At 44.4% G+C, this 23,426-nt stretch overlaps 2 protein-coding genes across 2 annotated transcripts in view; both read left to right on the top strand.

The window, feature by feature from the left end:
• Ranbp2 (RAN binding protein 2) overlaps positions 1 to 23,426 on the top strand; it is a 531,879-nt gene that overhangs the window by 480,472 nt on the left and 27,981 nt on the right. The gene's annotated exons all lie outside the window — the stretch shown is intronic.
• The window catches only part of Sh3rf3 (SH3 domain containing ring finger 3), a 292,558-nt gene that overhangs the window by 194,791 nt on the left and 74,341 nt on the right, over positions 1 to 23,426 (top strand). Inside the window, exons 3-4 of the mRNA XM_051153081.1 lie at positions 441 to 536; positions 18,880 to 19,239. Of these exons, the coding sequence (XP_051009038.1) occupies positions 441 to 536; positions 18,880 to 19,239 (456 nt within the window). The remainder of the gene's footprint in view (positions 1 to 440; positions 537 to 18,879; positions 19,240 to 23,426) is intronic.

A 23,426-nucleotide genomic window follows, 5' to 3' on the forward strand; every position in this document is an offset into this window, starting at 1 on the left:
GAGAAAAACCACGCTCCTCCCGTGTGCAGGGGCACGCAGGTCCTCCGCACCCTGGTCCCTCCGAACCGTGGAGCACTCCTGCTGCCGTGATGTTCGGACCTCGGTGTTCCTGGCTCAGAAATCTGTGCAATTCCCTGAATTGTTCACTGGAGCCTCCAAACGCGGTCCACACTGCTCGCCGCCATCTTGGATCCCCCTAGGCTTTTCATTTGTGGGATATTTGCACTTATGATCAGATGCAGGGGCACAGGGGCAGCAGTAGGGGGAGAAGAGGTAAGGTTGTAGCTACAATGGAGGAAAGGTTGCTTTTTTTCACATGCGAGAGTCTGCCTCTATGACGTGCTCTCCTAGGCTCTTCCTGCGCCCTGGTGGCTCTGTGCTAACTGCCCTCTTGTTTCTTTTTCACTGTGTACACACGCGGTGGGCTCTGGAAACCTCAGGATGAAATTTTAACTGTGATCCGGAGAGTGGATGATAACTGGGCAGAAGGCATGCTGGGAGACAAGATCGGCATTTTCCCTCTCCTGTACGTGGAGGTAAGCTCGCTAATACCTGTGTGCTGTTACTGTTTGGTTCACCAGAACACAGGGCCCTGGCCTGTGGGAGCTGCTTTCTGAGATCCAGGAGGTTTCTCCCTAAGCATGTAATGCCTCCTGCTTCCTGGGTGCTTTTCCTAGTCTGCCCTGGTACATGAGGATTCCTCTGGCCACTGTCTGTGGTTCCTGCCATGCAACATCCATTTGAGGGTCTGACAGTCCTGGTCTTGGCCCGAGTGTTGCTGTAGTTGTAAGGTAGCATACCCTGGGATGCATGGGCGCTTTTCTTTTATCTTCAATTCCAAACGGGTAAGTACCGCCTCTGCTGTGTCTGCCTGTTTTCCAAAACAGGTTAACAACATACCAAGGAGGCTGTGAGCTAGGCCGCCAGCTGAAACTCGATTCTTTAGGCCTTCTGTCAGCCTTCCTAGATCTACATGTGCCTTCAGAGAGCAGACAGTTGGGCTCATCCATGCTTTCCTGGACTCTGGTTCTCTATATGCCTTCAAGGGTCTGGAGAGATTGCTCAGTGATCAATAGCACTGGCCGCTCTTCCAAGAGATGTAGGCTCCGTTTCCAACACCCCCACGGCAGCTCACAACCATCTGAAATTCCAATTCTAAGGAATCCAGTGCCGCCTTCTGCTCTACACAGGTACCAGGTACACACAGACAGATGTACCACAGTCAAAATGCCCATACAGGAAAGACTGAACTACCCAGTGCCCAGCGTCTGCCACAACGTGTACTGTTCTCGGGCCCTAGTTCCAAAGTGATCTGTGCTAAAGAAGAGAAATCTGAATAGGATATTCCCAGAGGCCTTTGCTGTTTCTGTATCAGTTCCCTTCTGAAGAGCTAAGATGCAAAGCAAACGCTGACACTGGCCCATCCACCCACCAGGTTAGGTCAAGGCATCTAGAAAACCAGAAATTCACTGCTTCCCACATGGAGGACCTAACTGATATTTGACCTGAGTTTGTGGGAAGGAGGCTAGGGTTGTGGGCTTTGTCTGAAGACCCAGCAGAGGGCACAGTCTGGCATGCTGCTTGTCCCCTAATGCTCATGAAGAAATTTGACCATTGCATGTCTTACTTCATGAGATACACAGGGTCTCCTAGGCAGCCATTTCATCTGGGACCTGATGCGTGAAACAGTAATAGCAGGTTTGAAGACAGGTGTCTGCCTAGACTCCTGCTAGCTCATCACCAAACTCATGTCTGGCCTTGCCTTCCTATCTGTGTAGAATGTAGACAATAATCCTAAGGCGATGGTGGGCCTTAAATAAATTTTAAAAAAATAGCATACACCATAATCTGTACTGTGTTCTCTGTTGTGGCTGGTTCTGGCCTAGGCTTGCCAGACAAACTCAGTGAGAGGAAGATTGCAGATGTGGCTGAAGCCAGCCTCACTTTTGCTCCTGAACAGCCCAACTCTGAGAAGGTAGACCTTGTTTCCAGGAAGAGCCAGAGCTCCTTGTGCACTGTAGAAGTATTCACCTTGCCACTCGCCCTGCAGTCCTCACACATCAGCTGGCCCAGGCCTGCCTCTGCCCATACTGTGCTTGCCCAAGATTTTTCCTAATATACTTCCTAGTTCCTTTGGCTGCTCCCGCAGCCCCATCCATGGCCCCAGATCCCAGGATTACCACTTTCTCCTTTACTCCTGTTGGCAGTTCTCAACCCGTGGGCTGTGACCCCTTCGGGGAGTCAAACTACCCTTTCCACAGAGGTCACCTAAGACCATTGGAACACACAGATATTTATAACAGCAAATACATGGTAGCAAAATTACAGTAATGGAGTACCAAGAAAAATAATAAGACGGTTGGGTCGCCACAACCAGAGGAACTGTATTGAAGGGTCGCTTGTTAGGAAGGTTGGGAACCATTGTCTCACAGTGTTGGGTACCTTTCAGCAGCCATCTCCATGGGGAGACAAGTGTACCTTCTCACTCATCAGATGACAGGTGTGCACCCCTTCTGCAAGTCTGAGATGCAGAAAGGGAGACACACCTGAGTCCCTCATCCTTAGTAATAGGAATGATAAGAATTCAGGGGTTGGGACAAGAACTAAGGCCAATGCTTCTTCTAGGTCCTCACTCTGGAGAGGACAAAGTAATGTCATTATTTTGGTTTTTTGTTTTGTTTTGTGTTTTTTTTTTGTTTTTTTTTTTTTTTTTTTAGTGTGTGTGCTTGTGTTAACAGAAGTGAAATGCATATCCCGGGGAAATTCCTCCTTCCCCCAGTCAAGAGTTCAAGGTTGATTTGAATGGACCATAGGATTGCTTTTAAGGGGCTATAATTCTCAGTCTTAGCCCTGTCCAGTAGCATGAGGCCACCGCCCCACCCCCCACACCTGAAGAGTCCCGTCCAGTACAGTCTCTCCTCACAGGGCTCCACAATAGTGTGATCATAGTCCTCAGCCCAGCTCCTGGCTAGCTAAGGCAAGTTAGGGACACCATGGGCTTCAGCCATGGACCCGTCTGGGCACTCCTCCCATTCTCCACCTCTGCATTACATGTGTGGCCTGTGACCAACCTCGTCACCTTAGTGAGTGAGACTCAGCAACCCCTGTCTTTCGGAGGCTGAAGGCCTAGATCACCTGGGGTGCGTGGCTTTGTCAGTGCTGTACTCCAGCTGGGGAGAGAGACTGAGGAGGAGCCAACTCCAGACAGTGCCAGCATCCTTATCCTAGCTCCAGGGAATGCCAGCATCCTCATCCCAGAACAGGCAGGAACACATGGAAGCTGGTCTGATTGCACCAGACCCAAGCTCTTGATCTGGTGTCGCTACATTTCAGGGTTAAACAAATCCTGGGAAACTTCTACTATTTATAGATTCTGGGGGTAGGAGGGATATACTGGCGGGCAAAACTAAAGTCCTGATTAAGCTAAATAGATGTAATCAGCCCCAAAGTAAATGTTACTAATGACAACTGTCTCCTATGGGATGTGATGGTCTCCTTAGCATCATCGGTTCTAGAATGCATTGCCAGGCATTTGTTGAGTCTCAGTCAGCTGCCTGCTGGTTTGGGTTCATCCTCTCATAAGACACAGCAGCTCATTACTTCATCGACTATATAGAGGGGATGTTATTTTGAACCCCTGCCTCTAAACATAGTGCTGCCACAGCTGTGATTCGGGGCAGGGTCTGTACCACTGTGAAGTTCTATTTGCCATCTTGTGGTACTTGTCATTTCCCTCTTTTGTCTGGTTGATTTTCAGTCCCCTGCCTGGGAGGGGAGGAAGCGCAGGAGAAGTTGCGTGTGAGTCAGGTTTCTCCAAAGAGATGGCCATGTAAATGTACAAAAAGGGCGTTTGTTAAGGAAATTGGCCAGTGCAGTTGTGAAGACTCAGAAGTCAGGCAACAAACCATCTACAGGATGGACGCCTGAGATGATAGTAGCTCACGAAAGTCTTAGAGCAGGAGACACTGAGATGGGTCTCTCAGCCTCGGGGAAGAAGGCCTGAGAACCGGGAAAGGGTTGCTATAGTGATATCCCAGCTGTGAGGAATAGCTCCCAACTGGTTTTGATCAAGTCTTTACTGGGCAATTCAGCATATCCTTAGAAACACATTGTGTGATAACACATCATCCGGAAACTCCACCCCCACCTCTCCCACCACCCTCCCTGAGGGTTTCAGACTTCAGCCACAGATGGGGCACAGACCCACCCTCGAGGGACAAGGGGTAAGTGAAGCCCCATGCCACAGTTCCCAAGGTTTGCACTTCCTCCATCACTTAGCCAAGGCAGTTCCTGCGCACCGATGCCACCAAGGCTTACAACCGCGTAGACTCGGCATGTCCTAAGTTCCTCCAGGAAACTCAAGGCTGGGGAGGTGGGTGCTAATTCAGGACCTTGCCAGCCTCTGGCCAGACAGGCACAGGTCTTGGGCACATGACACATGCACTCACCCTTAGCTGTAGAGAAGTTTTTATAGATATAGGTAGGCCAGTATTCTGGTGTCTGCTTGATGATCGTTTTTGGCCATTAGAAAAATGGATCATTAAGATGGGTGTGAACATCCTGTTGGCAAGACATGGCATTTGGCTAAATAAGAGAATGTATGTCCCTGTGATCGATCCATAAGCCAGGTGTAACCCCGTGCGATTGCTGAGTTAAAGGCCTTGTTTTAGTTCTGGAAAGGGGAAAGAAACAGCTGTTCCAAGTTTTCTTCGAGAGACTAGGCAAGCTTAAGAGTATGTCGGCGGAGCTCATCTGAGCAGGCTGCCATGGGAAATTAGCGTGCCCACCACGCATCTGATGCTACCAGCCTCACACATCTCATCTTGGCTCCTGTGCTCTCACTACCCAAGGCATCCTGGGTCTCTCTGAGACTGTCTTCTGTTATATCTGCAAACAAACTCTGTCATCAAATCCCAGAACAGCCCTGGATGGGCAGGTACACTTCTGGTGACCTGGTGAGAAGTCCCCTCCCCCCTGCCCCATCACAGGAAAGAGGTCTAGTAGATTTACCTTCTCCCCAGGACAGCTCATTCACAGGGATGGTAATTTACACAAATAAGGATGCCCAAGAAGGTGAAGATGGGGCTGTTTTTACCCTTGACTTGAGCCCCTCCACTGGCTTCTTGCTGACTGATAATCCTCTGTCCTCACCCATCTTCCTACTCAGTGACTAGCCCTGAGTTATCCTCCATAGGCTGCCCAGAGCCACCACCTACCTGCCTCACCCGGTGTGGTGAAGGTTTCTGGCTCCTGCAGCATTTCTAGGCAGTACATGCCACCTCCCTTCTCCAAGCCCAGTGGCGTTATGACCTCACCCATCCCTCTGAACTTTCCATATTAATACTTCTTAAAGTAATGTTCCTTAGCCACATGATTTCCAAACTACCCCCCTGCAACTCCTAAGCGTCTACCCCATTCTGGCCCATTGCCCTTAGTATACAGAGAGTTCAAGGAATTCTTGGTGTCTTCCTTGAGTGCCATGCCCTGTCATGTCCCGTCTGCACACTCCCCATCTGCCATCTAGCCATAGAACAGCGTCGGGTAGTGGAGTTGGTGTGCTCTCTTGTTGAGCAGTCATAGGCCGGCCCCACCCAGGCACCTCAGCTGCTGTCAGGGGGTCCCAGTGAGGAGTTAGTTGCTCTGTGACTGGACTGTAGATCTATGATTAGCCTGCAACAGTCTCTTTCTACTTTGCTGTCAGCCCATGCAGAGTTTCTCCTGGAACTTCAGGGTGAGTCTGCCTCCTTGGGGAGCAAGGCTTTAATTAGAGATAGGCCCAGGGAGCATCATCCACATTTTCAAAAGTGAGTTTCACTGTATATTTTGGGTACACAACATCTTATAGGATACTTATGCAGTTAAGTGGTTACTATAGTGGAATAAATTAGCTCATCCATTAGCTCACATACTTAGTCATTTCCCCATTGGCAAGGACAGCTGCAGTCTCCTCCTGCCACAGAACTCTCCTCAGTGCGATTCTGCAGCCACTGTTAACCATAGAGCTCCTGTTAATGCTTTAGCCCTTTGCCTTGCTTGCGCCACATGGCTTTTGACACATTTTCTCCTCTGCATCTTGATAACCTTTGCTTTATTCTCCACATGCTTGACTCCCTTTTAGAGTCCATATTGTGAGTGAGAGCACTTAACTCTACTTTGTGCACCTGACTGACTTCACTCAGCGTCAGCTTGTCTGGGTCCATCACAGTGCAGCAGATTTACATTTAAGGAAGTCGAGACCTCACACCTTAGTCAGGGTCTCAAGTACTCAAAGGTCTAGCGTTTGTGGTCAGCCTGGGCAGCATAGCGAGACTGTGTTAAGTAAAAGCATAAACATTTTTTCAATTGAAAAATAAAGAACTTTCTCAGACCCCACAGAGCATGGGCAAGGGTAGGTCCTGGCTGTGTAGGTGGAAGCTATGTGCCCAGGAGGGATGTGATGCTAAGGTTGCCTTGGGCAGGCCTGGTCAGTGGTAACAGTTTTCAGACATGGTGGTGAGAGGGCATGTAGCCATGCAGAAGTCCTCACTGTGGGCACCTACACAGTGTTTCCCTGCTGAGACCTGGTGAGTGTTTAGTTTAGAAGGAATGGGGTGCCTGATTTTACAGCAACCAGACTTTCGGCGACACCTCAGAGTTGTTCCCTTGGCCACCATTGTAGTAGTGCTTGGTGAGGGATTGTTACCAAGATTCATACACTTGCCAGTAGGGAAAGCACCTCGCCTGTTATCTTTTGTTAATACTTACTCCTTAGCAGAGATTCTACACAAGTTCGTGGTGATCCTGGCACTTTGAAGATTTCAAGTATGCGCATGCATTGGGGGAGAATGTCTAGAGGTAAACAGGTCCTCACTTCATTCAGTTATGGCAAACTGAGGAAGACAGCTGTGTCTTCATCTTATTTCTGCTTAATTCACCCAGAGAAACTCAAACCCCCGTCTGCTGCTTTTCTGGTTTTCAAGTACTTCACAGTGAGAGTAATTAGGGATCTAGTTTGAAGCCATGGAGAGCTATCTTCCCAAGGGGAAAGAAAGTCAAGGTTTGGTTAATCAGCACATTTTTCTAGATGTCTTCTTTTTCAGTGATTTTTTTTCATTCTTTTAAAAATATAACATTTTTACTAATCATTTGGAAACTACACAAGTGCATGTAGTATATTTTGATCCTGTCCACCCTCCATTCCTCCCCATAACTCCTCCATGATCCACCCCAAGTTCCAACCCAACTTCATGTCCTCTTTTATTATTTTTATGTATTTTTTATCATTAAAAAAAAAAAACACACCAAGTCCAATTTGTGTCATCCATATATTCATGTCTCACGGGTTTTTTCGTCATCTACTGGAGTGTGGTCAGCTTTCTACAAGCCACACCCTTAAATAAATTTAACTTTCTTTTTTGCAGAAGACAGCAACTGTTAGTAGCCCTTCAGTTAGGCTAGGGAGAGGCTCATGAGCCCCTGCACCTACCATGCTGAAATGCTGACTGGCTTGATCTTATATACATCTGTGTAGGCAACCATAGCTTCTGTAAATTCATGAGTACAGTGGTTGGGTCATGCATGTCCAGAAGACACTGTTTTGCTCCAGCACTCCGCAACCTTCGACTCTTAACAGTACCCAGTTCCATCTTTCTCCATGGTCCATGAGGCTTGGGGAGAGTGAATGCGGTATAGATGTCTTATCTATGGCTGAGCACTCCAGAGACACTTCCTCTCTGAAATCTGAGAGTGTTTGTATTAACTGCCATTTAATCCACAAAGAAGCTACTCTGATGAGGACCAAGAGATGAACTAATCTGAGTAGAGAGATATGAACTTAGAGAGGAGTTTAAAATTATGTCCATTTAGCAAGATAATAGTGGCATGTTCACCCCAGCCGTGTGCTCTTGCCCAGCTGTACAGTACAAGGCATTCATTAGTATCTAGACTTAATTACAGTCAGAAAGTTGTTGGTTACCTCTGTGACGTTCATGCCACTGCTGTACTCTAGACATATCGGACCATGCTAGTCACTATTGTAGCTCATGTAGTTCAGAGCTAGGTGAGATTGTTGGTGGCATTTCTCCTGTAGTAGATCTGTAACGCCTTCTGATACTCTGACAGTGAGTCAGCAAGGAAGACTCCTCCTGCTCAGTACTAACCTGCTCCTCCACGTCTTGTGACCAGAGCATGTGGTGTTTTCAGCAACAGAGTCTTAGAGTCGCGTTCTGCATGAAGGAAATGGTAGTAGTGTGTACTGTTCTGGGGATCCCTGGGAAGCCCATGCAGTGAAAGGAGGTAGCTATCCCTCACCTGGCATTAAGCTTTATGTTTGCCAGGCTATGGCTTATGAGAGGAAAATTGTCACCCGGGTAGGGTAACACCAATTAAATTTACATACGTGTGTGTGTGTGTGTGTGTGTGTGTGTGTGTGAAGCTATAAAATAGTAGGTTTCTGTATGGTTTTTCAAACGTTTAGTGTTACTTGTTCCTCTCCCAACTTCTCCTTTGCTCTGCCTTCTCATCTTTTCTTCATTTAAACCTTCTTCCTCGTTTTCCCTCTTCATATCTCCTGTGTTCTGCTACATCCTACTCTCTTAATAGCTTTCTTTCTCTACCTGATCAATGGCTTCTTTGTGATTTTCTGCTCCAGTAAGTACCACAAGTTATATACAGAAATCTAACATTTTGACGCTAGGATCTATATATGAGGGTGCATATGAAACATCTGTCTTTCTGTGTCTGTGTCACCTCACTTAGTGTAATGATTTTCAGTTCTTCCATCTACCTGCAAATGCATAGTTGCATCTTTCTTTACAGCTGGGTAATATCCACTGCACATGCGTACAACTGTTTCATTATCCATTACATTTGACCACTGTGAACAGAGCAGCAGCAAACATGAAGAAGCATCCACCTCTCGTGGAAAATGCAGCCCTTTGAGTATAGGCCCTGAAGAGGTATAGTTACATCATATACAGTAGCTTTATTTCTGTGTTTTGAGGAACTGACACATTGGTTTCCATAGTAGCTGAGGCCTGTTGCAATCCCACCAGAAATGAGTAAGGGCTCCCCTTTCCCAGCTTCTGCACCGGCGCTGGTTGTCATTTGTGTTATTAACCATAGTCACCCCAACTGGGTGAGAGGAGGTCTCTAGTGTTCACATCTTCCTGGTTGCTAAAGATATCGAATATTTTTTTTAAAAACTATTTCTCAGCTATTGTATTATTTCTTCTTCCTCCTTCTCTTCTCACTGTTCCACCCATAGCCTAGTTTTGAAATTGGTTTATTTTATAGATATTTTAAAAAATCCTTTGTATATTGTAAGTAGTAATTATCTCCAAGGTGTGGTTTTTGGCCTCTCTGCCAAAACAAACAGGTCTGTAGGAGTGTGGGTAACATGTGAGTCCTCAAAGTCTATTTCCATCGATGGAAGTGTCTGGGTCTATATCTGTACCGTGATACTTTTATTACCATAGCTCTGTGCTATACTTGAAATCAGGTGCTGAAATCTTGAGCAGTGTTTTTTATTGTTCAGAACTGTTTCGGATCGCCTCAGTCTTGTGTGTTTTTATCTGGTTTGGGGTTCCGGGTAACACTAGACTCCTAAAAAGAGATTCCAAAGTTCCTTCCATTTCTAATTTTATGGAATAGTTCCTCCTGAAGGGTCTGTTAGAATTCTGCACTGAACTCTATGACCCTGCACTTCTCTTAGTTGACAGATTTTTAATTACTGCTTCTATCTTGTTGATTATCATAGATATGATGGGGTAGTTACATGCATTTAGGTATTAATTGATTGACTTTAGATTTTCCGATTTTATGGAACATATTTTTTAATATTTCTTAAATTTTGAGATTACAATTATAACATTCCCTTTTCCTGCCTTTAAAATCTCCCATGTACATACTTGCTCTCTTTCAGATCCATGTCTTCCTTTTCTTTGTTGCTGTGTGCGTGCATGAGCGTGTATGTGTCTGTCTGTCTGTCTGCCTGCCTGTGTCTGTATATGCCTAAGTAGATAAATTACAACCTACTCGGTCTGAATAATATTAGTTGTTCGTATGTGTTTCAGGTCTGACTATTTGGTATTATGTAATCAATGGTGAGAGTTCTTCCTTGGGGAAAATGATTTCTCCCACTTTGAGCATTCTTTAGTTGTCTGTAATTCTTTGTGTAGACTTGATCCTGTTTTGCCCTCTTTGTACAGCCCAATTTGAGGCAGTCATGTTGGTGAGATTTTATGTGTGAAGGTTCTGACGTTTCTAGGAGACGTAATTTCAGAGCAAATGCCCTGTTCCTCTGGGTCTTAGAGTCTTTCTGTCTCCTCTTCAGGAATTGTGTTGTAGATGTGTCCATTGGCACTGGGGTCCATGACTGCATTTTGATTGGTTGTGGTTTTCTGTAGTTTTCTCTGTCTTTTCCAAAGAGGTTTCCTTGAGGAAGAGGAGTTGTAGTTTTCTGTAGTTTTCTCTGTCTTTTCCAAAGAGGTTTCCTTGAGGAGGAGTGAGAGCTAAAGTTCTCCGTGTCTTTCAGGTTAAATAATAGAATATAATTAGAGATTGTGCTGGTTTAGGTTCCCCTCCAAGGCCCATGACGTCACTAGACCTAGGAAGCTGGTTAGGTTTGTGGTACTAGACATGATTTCCCTCTTGCTGAGTCTTAAGTCCAGTTTGAGAGCTCTTGGCTACCCCCAAGGTAATGGTAGCACTATTGCACCTTTAGGCTTCTCATTGTTTTGGTCCATAGGACTGTTGGTTGTTTCTCTCCTTCAGCAGCTTTATAGAAACTTGTCGTACTGTGAAAGCTGGTCCCCAATCAGCAGGAGGTTTTCAGGTCAGACCCAGTTCAGGGACTCTAGGACCTGTTTCTAACATTTTTCTCCAACTAGGATGGTGTTGGCTATGGGTTTCTCATATATAGCTTTTACCGTGTTGTGGTATTTTCCCTCTAGTTATTCCACTTTCTCTAGGACACAAGGAGGCATGTTGGATTTTGTTGATTTTTTTTTCATCTCATGATATGATAATGTGATTTTGACCTTTAAGTCTGTTTATGTGATTTTTATTATATTTATTGACTTGTATATGTTGAATCTATATCTCAGGAATAAAGTGAACTTTGTCATAGTGAGTATTCTTTTTTAATGTATCTCTGTATTCTGTTTGCAAGTTATATTAAGCAATTTTGTATCTATGTTCATCAGGGATATTGGCCTGTAGTTTCCTTTTTTGTCATGTCTTTTGTGATAGTGGTATTGGAGTGATTCTGACTTCATAGAAGAGGCTGGGGAGTGCTCCCTCTGTGTCTAGTTTCTAGTCTTTGAGAATTTAAAGAAGGATTAGCTCTAGGTCCTCTCCAACAGTCGGGTAGAACTCTGCTGTGACGCCATCTGTTCCTGGACTTTTCTTAGCTAGAAAGCTTTATTCTTACTCCTGTCATCTCATTTGCTGTGAGTCTGTTTAAATTGCTGATCTCTTCTTGGTTTAATTTTGGTGATTTAGAAAAGTTAGACATTTCTCTATTTCTTTTAGGCTTTCCAACTCAATGGAGTGTGGTTTTGTTACTTTTTTTTTTAACTAGTCCCTTATAATACTGAGACTTTAATTGGTGGTATAATGTTTCCCCAGCCATTTCTGATTCTGTTAATCTGTGCCCTCCCTTCCTTTCTTTTGATTAGTTGGGTCAGAGTCCTTCCATTTTCTTTATTTTCTCAGTGAACAAGCTCTCAGATTAGTTGGTTCTTTGTATTGTTTTCCTTAATCCTCTTTCATTCAACTCACCTCTGGTTTTTATTGTTTCTTGGTGTCTACTGTATTCACGTTCAGTTTGTTCTTCTTCTCTGCATTCTGAGTTACAGCATCACTCACTGGCGTTTATCCTGCTAACGTCACTTACTGCTATGCATTTCCCTTTAGGGGAACTTTTAATGTGTCTCAGGGGATCTGGTAGGTTTCATTTCACTTCAAGAAATGTTTGATTTTGTTCTTGATTTCCTTTTTAATGTATTAATTGTCCCGTAATGAGCTGTTAAATCTCCATGAGTTTGTGTACTTACTAGAGATTTGGTTGCTGTCCATTTTCAGTCTTACTGCATTAGTGTCAGATGGGCTATACAGTTAGCTCACGGTTTCTGAATTTGTGAAGGTTTTTTTTCTTTTTCTTTTATTCCAGGATGTACTCTAATTTAGAGAAGCTCTTGTGTGTTGCTGTGTAGAATGTTTAGTCTTTGGAATTTGGGTGGAATATTCTGTAGATATTAAAGCCATTTGATATGTAATTTAATTCTAATGTTTTTCTCTTTATTTTTGTCCAGATGACCTGTTTTTAGAAAATATAGTTTTGAAATCACCTAGTATCCTTTGGTTGATGTTAACCTTGTACCTTTAGTTCTATTAGTATGCCTTTTATGAAGTTGGTTGTACCTGGTGTTGGCTGTTTTGCTTATTATTATTGTTATTTTTAGAAGGTTTGTGGCTTTTTCCAGAAGCATTGTCATCTTGGATAGGAAAAACTCATTTAAACTATATATGTGCATTTATACAAAGACTTACATGTATCCTGTGTTTTAGGTAGTTAATTGTGACCTTTTCAGACATTCTTAATTAATGTTGCTATCTTCCCTCCTTCTTCTGACTCCTCTCTCCCCTCTCTAGTTAGACCCTGTCCATTGTCTCCTACCCCACTTCAGATGACTTGTGCCCTGTCCTTCACCTCTCTTCTACTCCACTCTCACCTACAATGGTCTCTTTTAACCTTCCTGCCTTCTGTAACTACTGAATGTCTATATTATTGTATGCACTCACATCTCAAGATTTAAAGTTGACAACCCCAAATGAGAGAAAACATAGGCATCTGTCTTCCTGGGTCTGAGTTACCTAACTCAATATGACCTCTACCTCCTCACTCAACATGATCTTTTTTTAAAATGTCTGTTTGCATTTAATTTCTAGTTTTATTACTTTATTATCTCCTTTTTCTTTATAGCTGAATAGTATATAGATACAGTATGTCTAGCACAGCTTTATTACCTGCCCATCAGATGAAGGGCATCTGTCGCCATTTCCTAGCTATTGTGAATTGAACGACAATGAACATGGCTGAGCGGTACCCGTGGAATAGAATATTGAGTCCTCTGGGAAGACGCTAAGTAGTGGTGTAGCTGAGTCATACGGTTAGTCTAAATTAGACTCTTAAGGATTCTTCACACTGGTGTTCATCTGGGGTCTGTTGGTCTTCAATCTTACCAGGAGTGAATAAGTGTTTCTCTCTCCCCATATCATCTACAACATTTGTTGTCACTTCTTTTGTTGAATTTAGACATTCCAACAGGGATAAGATGAAATGGTAAAATAGTTTTAATTTGTATTCCCCCTAATTTTAGCTAAAGATGTTGAGCACTCTTTAAGCTATTTCCTATCCACTCTATTTCTCATTTTGAGAACCTTCTTTCAGACCCATAGCTGTTTCTTAACTGGGTCATTTGTTTTCCTCAACTCTTTGATTTTTGTTTGGCTTTTTAATGCATTCTTTGTATATTGTGGATATTTTTCCTCCATTAGATGTGTGGCTAGAAGATTCTCTAGCCTTCTGTGGACTTCTTCATGTGATGGTTTGTTTCTTTAATGGTGCAGAGTGCTTTTAGTTTTAAAAATAGCACCAATGTGTGCGAAGAATAATCTTACATTTGAATTCTATACTACTGTATCTAAACTTAAACTTACTTTGCATCTATATACAAAATTCTATACCAGTGAATTAAAAATAACCTTGTGAGTGACATTTGAGGCATTAAGTTGAGGAGTAGATTCACCAATCTACTTTTTGTTCTATCTTCGCTATATTTTTCTATATTACCCCTTCTTTCTCCTCAACCCCTATCTCCAAACCTAAGAATGTAAGATAAAGGAAAAGAGAGACATCTCTGAGTCTAACCTTGTTGTCTTATCTCTAAATAAGACCAATAATAACTTGTAGCCACCTCCCATGAGGTATTGTACCCATATAACTCAATTATAATACAAGGTTTACTTCCAATGCTTTGAAAGTACAGGCTGTTAATTATTAGTTGATCAAATCATGGTCATATCAATTACTAGTCTACTCTTATCACAAGAATATACATCTTAGGTGCAACAGATAGACATGATTCTATAGAAAGATAAGGTAAAATAGTTAGATAAGGTCCTCAAAACCCTCAGAGACATACAGAATGTGGCATTTTAAAAGGGTTTTATTATTTTAAAGATTCACTGACAATGAGATAGGTTAACTCCTGGCAACACCCAGCCTACTTCAAAGAAGATGATGAGTATCAAAGAACCTCCTTATGGAGATGGCTTCAAATGTGGCAAACTAACCAATGGGCAAACGGTCCTCATTTCTACCACAGACAGAATTCTGCCTTAAAAAGGGCAAGCTTGGATGCAGGCAGAGTTGATGGCCACACTCTGCCAAGACAGGGTAAGCAAGTCCTCAATGGTTCCTGCCTCACAAATATGTCTGTCAAATATATTGGGTCAGAAGAAGAAGATGCTCCAACATTATAGAGAGTTTGGGGTGACTATTCAGGCAGCACACTTTCTCTGTCACCTTCTCATTTGAAAAGCTACTAACCTGCACTCCTGGCATACTCAGGTAATCAAGTTCATTCCTTCTCAAGTCTCTGATGGGGCTGAAGACCAAGTAGCTTAGTTTTACAATGAAGCTTATTTGTTTAGGGGTTAAGATGTTTTTTAGGTCTAGATAGATGTTTTAAGTTAATAATGACAAGATGTGATGGAGATTGATTTACATTCAGAATTTTAGACACACCAATATAGGAAAGATGTTTTCTTCAAGGCTGTCAAATACAAATAGCCAAAGCACTAAGAATGTAATATTTACATAATTCCTGGTTGTCTCATGGTTCTTCTTGCCGTAGGTATTTTATTGTATATATGTGTAATAATATAAATGTATATGTAAAAAAAATAAAATGTTTACTTAAAAATTATTGTCTAAAAATTTTGATAAATACTATAAAAATAGCACCTGTCAACTGTTGGCCTCAATTCGTAGGCAAATGAAGCCCCATTTAAGAAGTTCTTTTCCTTCATCTACATCATGTAGGGTTCTGTTTATATTTTCTTCTAGAATTGTCTGTGTTTCAGGTTTCGCATTTAGGTCTTTGATCCATTTGGAGTTAAGTTTCTGTGCAATGTCACAGGTGTGAGCTGATGTCATTCTTCTTCATGTAGAACACCAGTTTTCCAAGAACCTTTTGTCATAGGGCAAGAAGGTGCCCTAGAGGAAGGGACAGTGGCTACAGAGGCAGAAGGGGAAAGTGGGGGACCAGCTTTAACTAGGACAAGGACAATAGGAAATGGAGGGAGAACAGCTGAATAGCACTAAGGATGTTTGAAAAAGCCACAAGAAGTTATATTGCTTTATGTTTCCTTAAAATTACACACACGTACATACACACATGTATGTATGTGTGTATTGTGTGTATGTATGCCTGCATGCATTTATATGTCCTTTAAAGTGTCAGTATTCCCCCAAATAGCAATATACTATTTAACAAAACCCCCAGTACCAGACATGAGAAACTTCCTTTTGAGTTTTTAGTTAGGGGAGCCTAAGATACTCCTAAAACAATATAGGTTTTTACTATTACCCTTCATTTCCTCGAGAAGTCTTCAGCCTTATAGCTGAAGACACCGCACAGTTAGGATACAGGCTGTCAAAGAATTAAGCTGGATCTGACTTAGAAGGAGCTGTGTGGGCTGCCAATGGAGACAAAAACAATCAATAGTCCTACAGATCTACTGCCTACAAGCTGCAACAGTGACCACAATAGCAAGATATCCTAAAAGGTACAATAGTGGCGCCTACATCCTAGGAGTAGCCAATAGCCACCCAATCAGACTTAGAGGCTGTTCAGTAGGAGGGACTACACAACTACCCATGGCTAGTGCAGCCCAGGACCCTAGAGTAAAACCTGCTGCTTCCAGTTTCCTAAGCTAGTGTAATGCTTGACTACATTCTTAACACTTATCATACCCAGATGTAAGTGTAGCTCTCACCCCTTGGCTACAGATGGAGACCATTACACAAATCCACAGCAGGTAACAATGCAGAAAACAATTAACCACGGAGGACTCCATTCTAATTTATACATCTGCACTACGAGCCAGGGAGTGAAAACACTTTAAGAGCCAGAGGACCAGGGCGTATGCTGTGAAGTAGTGTCCCTGTATATAGCAAGGAAGGAGCATTCATGAAATCTGGACAATATGCTTACCTAAATGAGACCCCCCCCCCCAAAAAATAAAACCACCACCAGTGGACGTGCCAAAGTGGATGGGGGTTGTCTCACAAGGCCCTTTTTCTAGATGAAAAACTCCTGGCAATTAATGGCTTCTGAGAGAATCAATCACCTACAAAACAAAACAAAAAAAACAAAACAAACAAACAAAAAACCAAGCCCCTGATATGATATCCAATTCCAAGTGGTCAGCCATAGTCACATATACATGTAAGTGGCTGAAGGGACTCAGCAGGCTGCATTTATGCATTTATACACACAGATATAGCTATAATAGTACTTAAAGAAGTCATGGATTTTGGAATAATGCTGGTGGCATGGAGTGAGGAGAGGGAAAATGACATAAACATAGAATTTAGGTATGAGATTCTCTTAAAATTTTTACGAAGAAGAGAAAAAAAAACCCCAACCAATTAAAAAAATTAAGACATGGAACTAAACAAAATTCCCAGAATTTGAAAGTTAAATGTCTAAGAAACTTTTTTTTTTTTTTAATGTTCAACATCCTTAGACGATTGGGAAATGCAAATTAAAAGTACTTTTAGATTTCATCTTGCCATGGTCAGAGTGGCTAAGATTAAAACAAGTGGACAAACAAAAATGAGGATAAAGGCTGGCACAGGTGTGGGGAAAGGGGGCCACTTACTCCATAGCTACTGTGGAAATCAGTGTGGTCGCTTCTCAGAAAGCTAGAACTAGGTCCATGAAACAATCCAGTTAAACCGTTCTTGGGCAAAGCACTCCATGTCTTACTCTAGAGACAGTCGCTCATGCGTGTTCATTGCTGTTCTCTTCACAATAGCCAGGAAATGGAAACACTAGGGGAGCCTCATCGCATTAATGGATAAAAATATGTGGTGCCTTTGCGCAGTGTAACATTATCCAATTGTTAAGAAAGATGAAATTATGGATGCCTACATGCACATCTGGCCTGCTCTACTTCACACTCTGGGACCCCGTGCTACAGCCATGGGTCCTGGTCAGCTTGTTCATTGTATCTGACAAAACTTAGCCTTGTATAATGTACCAGAAACTACATGTCTCTTGGTTCGAATCTTATCGGTTCCAGAGACACAGCAAAGGCACTCCGGATGTTAGCCTGGCAGTCAGAGCTGTGTCTAAGCTAGCAAGAGTTTCCCAGAATGTTGGGGAGAGGGGAAGCAGGCACTATTCCAGAAGAAACTGCTGACACTGTCAGAGTTTATTTCAACCTTGTAAGAGTCATTTCCTGTAATCAAACACAGGGCTGAAATCAGTGACATAGAAACAAACAAGCAAAAAAAAAAAAAAAAAAAAAAAAAAAAAAAAAAAAAAAAAAACCACAAAGAATCAAGGAAATTAAGGATTGGTTCTTTGAGAAAAATCAACCAGATTGACAAACCTTTAGCCAAATTAAAAGATAGAGAAAAGTCAAATTAATAAACCTGGAGATGAAAAGGAATCCATTAGAATGCGCAGTGAGGATATTCAGATAATCATATATACTTAAAACAATTTGTGTCCTACAGCACATATGTAATCTAACAGGGGAAATGGGCATTTGAGGCCCTCTAGCAGAGGAAGTGACGTAAAGCAAGTCATTGTTCACTGCATCATCTCAGTCTAGATAGACACAGCGGGTACTCGGTCATTCTATCATCCCTCGGTATCCTTGGTCCTCTTGTGACAGACCAATGAGCATCTCCAGGACACCAGGTCAGGTGTACCTCAGAATGCCTAGAATTTTCTGAAGATGCTGGCTTCCTTGGCCTACTGTTCCTCTCCATAGAGCTGTACAGTGTGCCAAGAAATGCCAAGCCACTGAGAAAGATAAGGACCAAGGTAGCAGCCCTAGAAGCCCCCTCTGCCTTCTATGCCTTTGAGTGACCCCCAGAAACGTTTTCAACAAAACCCATGGCAAGCATTCCTGCTTTCTTGTAAACACATCCTTTTCTTTCAGATTATATGAGGTTTATTAAGTGAGCATGGGAGGGAGGGGAGAAGGAAAGTGGGAAGGAGGGGTACCCCAGAGAAAGAGAGACAAATAGGCAGAGAGAGGAAGAAAGAGAGAGGGGACGGGGGAGTGAGAGAGGGAAAGGGGGTATGCAGGTAAGAGCATAAACACATCATTTTCTGTCTTTTCTTTTTTTCTTAAAGCTCCTTTTACTTTGAGACATAATGGGGGCGGGGGGAACCTTACAGGCACACAGGGAAGAGACGTGATCCTAGGATGAAAAGAACACAATTGGTGGCATCAATGCCCATCAGCTTCATGTTGAAAATGAAGCCTTGGGAGTTTGACATGCTACAGGGGCTGAAAGAATGGATTCATATTCCTCTTCTTCCTCACCCTTCTCCTTCAACAGCACCAACCTCCACATCACTCTCTAAGTGAGAGCTCAGGCCAGGGCTGGGAGGCCGAGGGGAGGGTGCAGGGCAGCTGACATTTATGTCATTTATGTAACGAAGTTCTCTCTCTCTCCTCTCTCTCTCTCTCTCTCTCTCTCTCTCTCTCTCTCTCTCTCTCTCTCCCCCCCCTCTCCTCTCTCTCTCTCTCTCTCTCTCTCTCTCTCTCTCTCTCTCTCTCTCTCTCTCTCTCTCTCTCTTCACCTAGCTCAACGACTCTGCCAAGCAACTCATTGAGATGGACAAGCTGTGCCCTGCCGCCGCCACTGCATACAACTATGATGCTCTCTTGTCCTCCGACCCCGGCACAGTAGCCAGCATGGCCCCAGGGCCCACCCTAAGTAGCTCCGGGGCAGTCAGTGCCTTTCAACGACGCGTGGACAGCAAGAAGAACGCCAAGAAGCGCCATTCCTTCACTGCACTCAGTGTGACGCACAAGTCCTCCCAGGCTGCCAGCCACAGGCACTCCATGGAGATTAGCGCTCCGGTGCTGATAAGTTCCAGCGACCCACGCGCTGCAGCCAGGATTGGGGAGCTCGCCCATCTGACCTGCACCATACCCACCCAGGTAATTCCCAGAGCCCATGGCCAACGTCCATGATTCACAGGGGTCCTATTCTATGCCTAGCATCCTGGAGTCCTGAGAGATCATAAAGGAAGCCACGCCAGAACTACTGTGGGTGGCTAGGGCCTCTCCTTTCGGGCAACCACTCGGCACCAAGAGCCTTGTAGGCATGCGCATGTTGGCCTCCGGGTGCGAGGCAATTGCCAGTGGTTTTAGATACAGTGTTGAAGTAACGCTCAGTCAACTTGGAAATTCCTCACTTACTGATATTCAGTATGTCTGTCCCAGGAAGAGTCTTGGGTGGGACATTTTGAGCAACTCTGTGAAATTTCCTTTCAGTAGAATAAAGAAGCAGAGATAGCTACCCTGCTTAGTCCTTCACCACCATTATTTCTATAGATCCTTCTATTTCTAAACATACCATGTATTATATTTTCAGTAGTCTATTGGTAGACTTAAGTAGCCAAAGTACGATGCTTAAAGAACATAGGGTAATAATGACCTGAAACTCCAGGAAACCTGCCAACCGGGGAAAGTGTCTCCTTTATGAATGCCAGGAAGGGAGGAAGGGGTCTCTCCTGCACCACCAAATTTCCACTGCAACTGAGGGGAAACAGTGTGCCTCCTGGAGGTGTGGGCCACTGTCCTCCAAGCTTATCATGTTCCAGGACAAGGCAACTGTGCATAGGTGGAGTGGGGGAGGCCAGTCTTTGCCCTCTTTGCACTTTCTTACCCTGAGGTCCATCTGCGCATCCCGCTTTGCTTCCTCTCCAGGGCCACCTCTGATGGTCATGGCCGTGCTTCAGAGGAATGGCACCAGAACATGGCTAAACTGGGCAAAGAGCCAATAAGCAACTGGCTTTAGTTCTCAATTTTTCAGTTGACTTGGATACAGTTGTATGTAGAATCATCTTCTAAAGGGGGCGGAAGCAGTGGCTTAGCAGTTAAAAGCATGTGTAACTCTTAGAACAGGCCCCGTTTCAGTTCCCAGCACCCACGTGGTAGCTTACCACCATCTGTAGCTCCAGTTCCAGGGGATCCAGGGCGTCTTCTGACATCCACAGGCACCAGACACATACATGGTGCACATACATACATGAAAGCAAGACAGTCTGATACATAAAATGAAATAAATAACTTTTTTTTTTAGGCAGAATTTCCCTATGTAGCTCTGGCTGGCCTGGAACTCACTATATAGTCTAGGCTAGCTTTGAACTCAAAGAAATTCTACCTTCCTCTTCCCTCCTAAGTTAAAGACATGAGCCACCACAGTTGGCCTCAAAAAGATCTTAACAAATAAAATGAAATTACTGAACTTCTAGAGAATTGCAGTTTTGTTACATAAGGTACATCAGCGTAAAACTGCAACTGCCCGTCACATGACTACTGGGCACATCTGTACACCTGCACACACACACACACACACGCTACGCACACACACACACACATACACGCTACGCACACACAAGCATGATGTATTTATGAATGTAACCCTGTACACACACACACACACACACACAAGCACCCCTACCTCGTGTCATACACTTTGACCAGCACAAACCAAGACATGGTGATGGCTGGAGCGTTTGTTGGCCATGACTTACATGCTCCTCTGCCCCCACCCATTTTGTTCAGGCCCTTAGGCCTTGCTCTAGTTTACTCTCTGATACCCCATGATGAAAAACAACTTGAGGAAGGAAATGGGATCTTTAGCTTATACTTCCAGGTCACAGCCCGTCGTGGAAGGAAGTCAGGGCAGAAACGCAGACAGGAACTGAAGCAGAAACCATGGAGGAATACTGCATCCTGGCTTGCTCACGCACTCTCTCCCCAACTCATTGCCTAGTTCATGATCGGCTCTCTTTCTTACGCAGCCCAGACCCACCCACCTAGGGGTGGCGCTGCCCACAGTGGGCTAGGTCCCCCCACATTAATCATCACTTACAACAATCTCTTGTAGACATGGCCACAAGCACTCTGATCAAGGCAACTTTTCTATTGAAGAGTCCCTCTTCCCAGGGGACCCTGGGTTGTGCCAAGTTGACAATAAAAAAAAAAAATAATAATTTTTTTAAAAACCCACCAGACTGTTGGTACATATTTCTGTAAGAGGGGTGGTGGTCTTTGGCCTGACCATTGGCCTCACCTTTCTTCATGTATTAATCTCTTCAGGTTTTTTATTAATCTTTGCTATTGATAAATACCCTGTTCCTATGAGGGCCAATAGCAACTGGGAGTGACCATCTCTGCTCACCAAACCATCATGTGCCAACACAGACATCGTGAGCAGAGAAAAAAAGGACAACTTGAAGCCCTCAGACTCCACAGTCCACAGTAAGCAGTTCTGCTTCTGGGCCTGGTTGGTGATTCACAACAGTCAAACTTTTCTCCCCTCGCACCCCATCGTGCCTGTTCAGGTTATAACTCAGGACCTCGTAATTGACTGAGTTCTTGGGCCCTGGGGAGGGGGGAGGTGGGAGAGGATGGTCATCTGGGATCCACAGGGACTTGGAGGTGTGCGACCCTCTCCTGCCTCCAGGATATTGTATTGGGCTGATAGGTTTGGAAGTTTTTCAGAATCATGGCTTCTTTACAAAAGGAACATGTTGATGCTGGTGATTTCTGAACCCCCCACTGACCACTGGACTGTCTTCATAGGACAGTCCACACAGGTGTCTGCATGGGACCTACTTGCTGGACACTGTGTTGACTTCTGCTAACAGCCAGGCTGGCTTCAGGAAGGCCACATGTCTTATAGGACTCACTGCTAGTAGATAAAACAGGATAAGACAGCCTTCCGTCAGGAAGGGCAGCTGGAACCCAAGCTGGCTCCACTGCTGGTTAAGCAACCTCATCCTGAACGCCTGTTGTAAAGGTGATGTAGTTGCAGGCCTGATCCACGCATGCTCAGAGCATCCGTGGCGGCCAATGGTGGCCTGGCTTGCTCTCTGTTGCCTTAGGATGAAAGGAAGCCAGAGGGCTGTGGCGTCTATAGAAAGGACTTAAGAAAGGTCAACAGGAGCCCCTTGCTTCTGAGACAGAATGTCGTGAGGATTGTGAAGCCTGAAGCCTGTCTAGTCCTCTTCCAAGGTTGGGCTGTCCCTGTGAATTGTCCCCCAGTTGTGATTGTACCTCCTGTCTTCCTCGTCATCTCATTTCCCTCTGCTGTGCAGGTTACCTCACCACTAAGGGGAACCACTGTGACCGTCCTTCCTCATCACTCCCCCTTGGGTGCTATGCAGTGCAGTGGAGGGGCAGGGACAAGGCAGAAAGGCAGGCTTCTCTCTGGCTGTCTCCTTTGGAGAGCTGCTGAGCCCATACAACCCTACTGAACAGCCCCGGGGGAAATAACTAGATTCGTCTTTAGGGATCTCAGTTCCCTGTGAGGTGACGTGACAGTTGTGTCTCACCATAGCGGTTACACACGGAGTGTGCAAGAACGGACTGTTGCTCGGGGATCAGGGCCTCAACTACCAGCTCACGATGTGGGAGAGTTACTCCTGAGGCTCGGGAGCTGTGCTGACTTCATCTGCTTCCTGATTCTGATTCTGCGTTTCAGTGCTGCGCTGGGCCCTGGAGCTCCTGAAAAGAAGGGATTGTAGATAAGGCAGGGGCGGGGGGTGGAAACCAAGAGCCTCTGCTATTGCTTAACATCCCATAAACCATCAACCCTGTCAGCCATGACATAACCAAGCCAGGCCAGCTCTGTATTCCTACCTCACCAGAGGCATCTGGGGACCTCTGCTAGAGTCCACTTGGGGCCAGTTATTGTCACCTGGAACGGAGAAAATTCAGACACCAGTTCCGGCAGAATAGCACCAGCCCCCAGCATTTATTTTTCTGCCTCTCTTTAAGGTATATTTTGGTAGCTAAGGTTAGCCTCATACTTTCTGTATAGCTCAGGATAGCTATATAGCCAAGAATAACCTTAAACTTTTCATCTCCCTGCCCTCACCTCCTGAGTGTTGGGATAACAAGCACCCACTATTACACCTGGGGCCTGGGGAGTGAACCCAGGCTTTCGTGCATCCTAGGCAAGCACTCGAACCAACTAGGAAGCAATCAGTTTTGATTTTTGTTTGTGTGTTTTATTTTGTGGTCAATTATCTATTTATCTATCTATCTACTCTTTCTTTCTACTCTTTCTTTCTTTCTTTCTTTCTTTCTTTCTTTCTTCTGAGACAGCGTCT

This window comes from Acomys russatus, chromosome 11 (genome assembly GCF_903995435.1).
Source record: "Acomys russatus chromosome 11, mAcoRus1.1, whole genome shotgun sequence".
Lineage (NCBI taxonomy): Eukaryota > Metazoa > Chordata > Mammalia > Rodentia > Muridae > Acomys > Acomys russatus.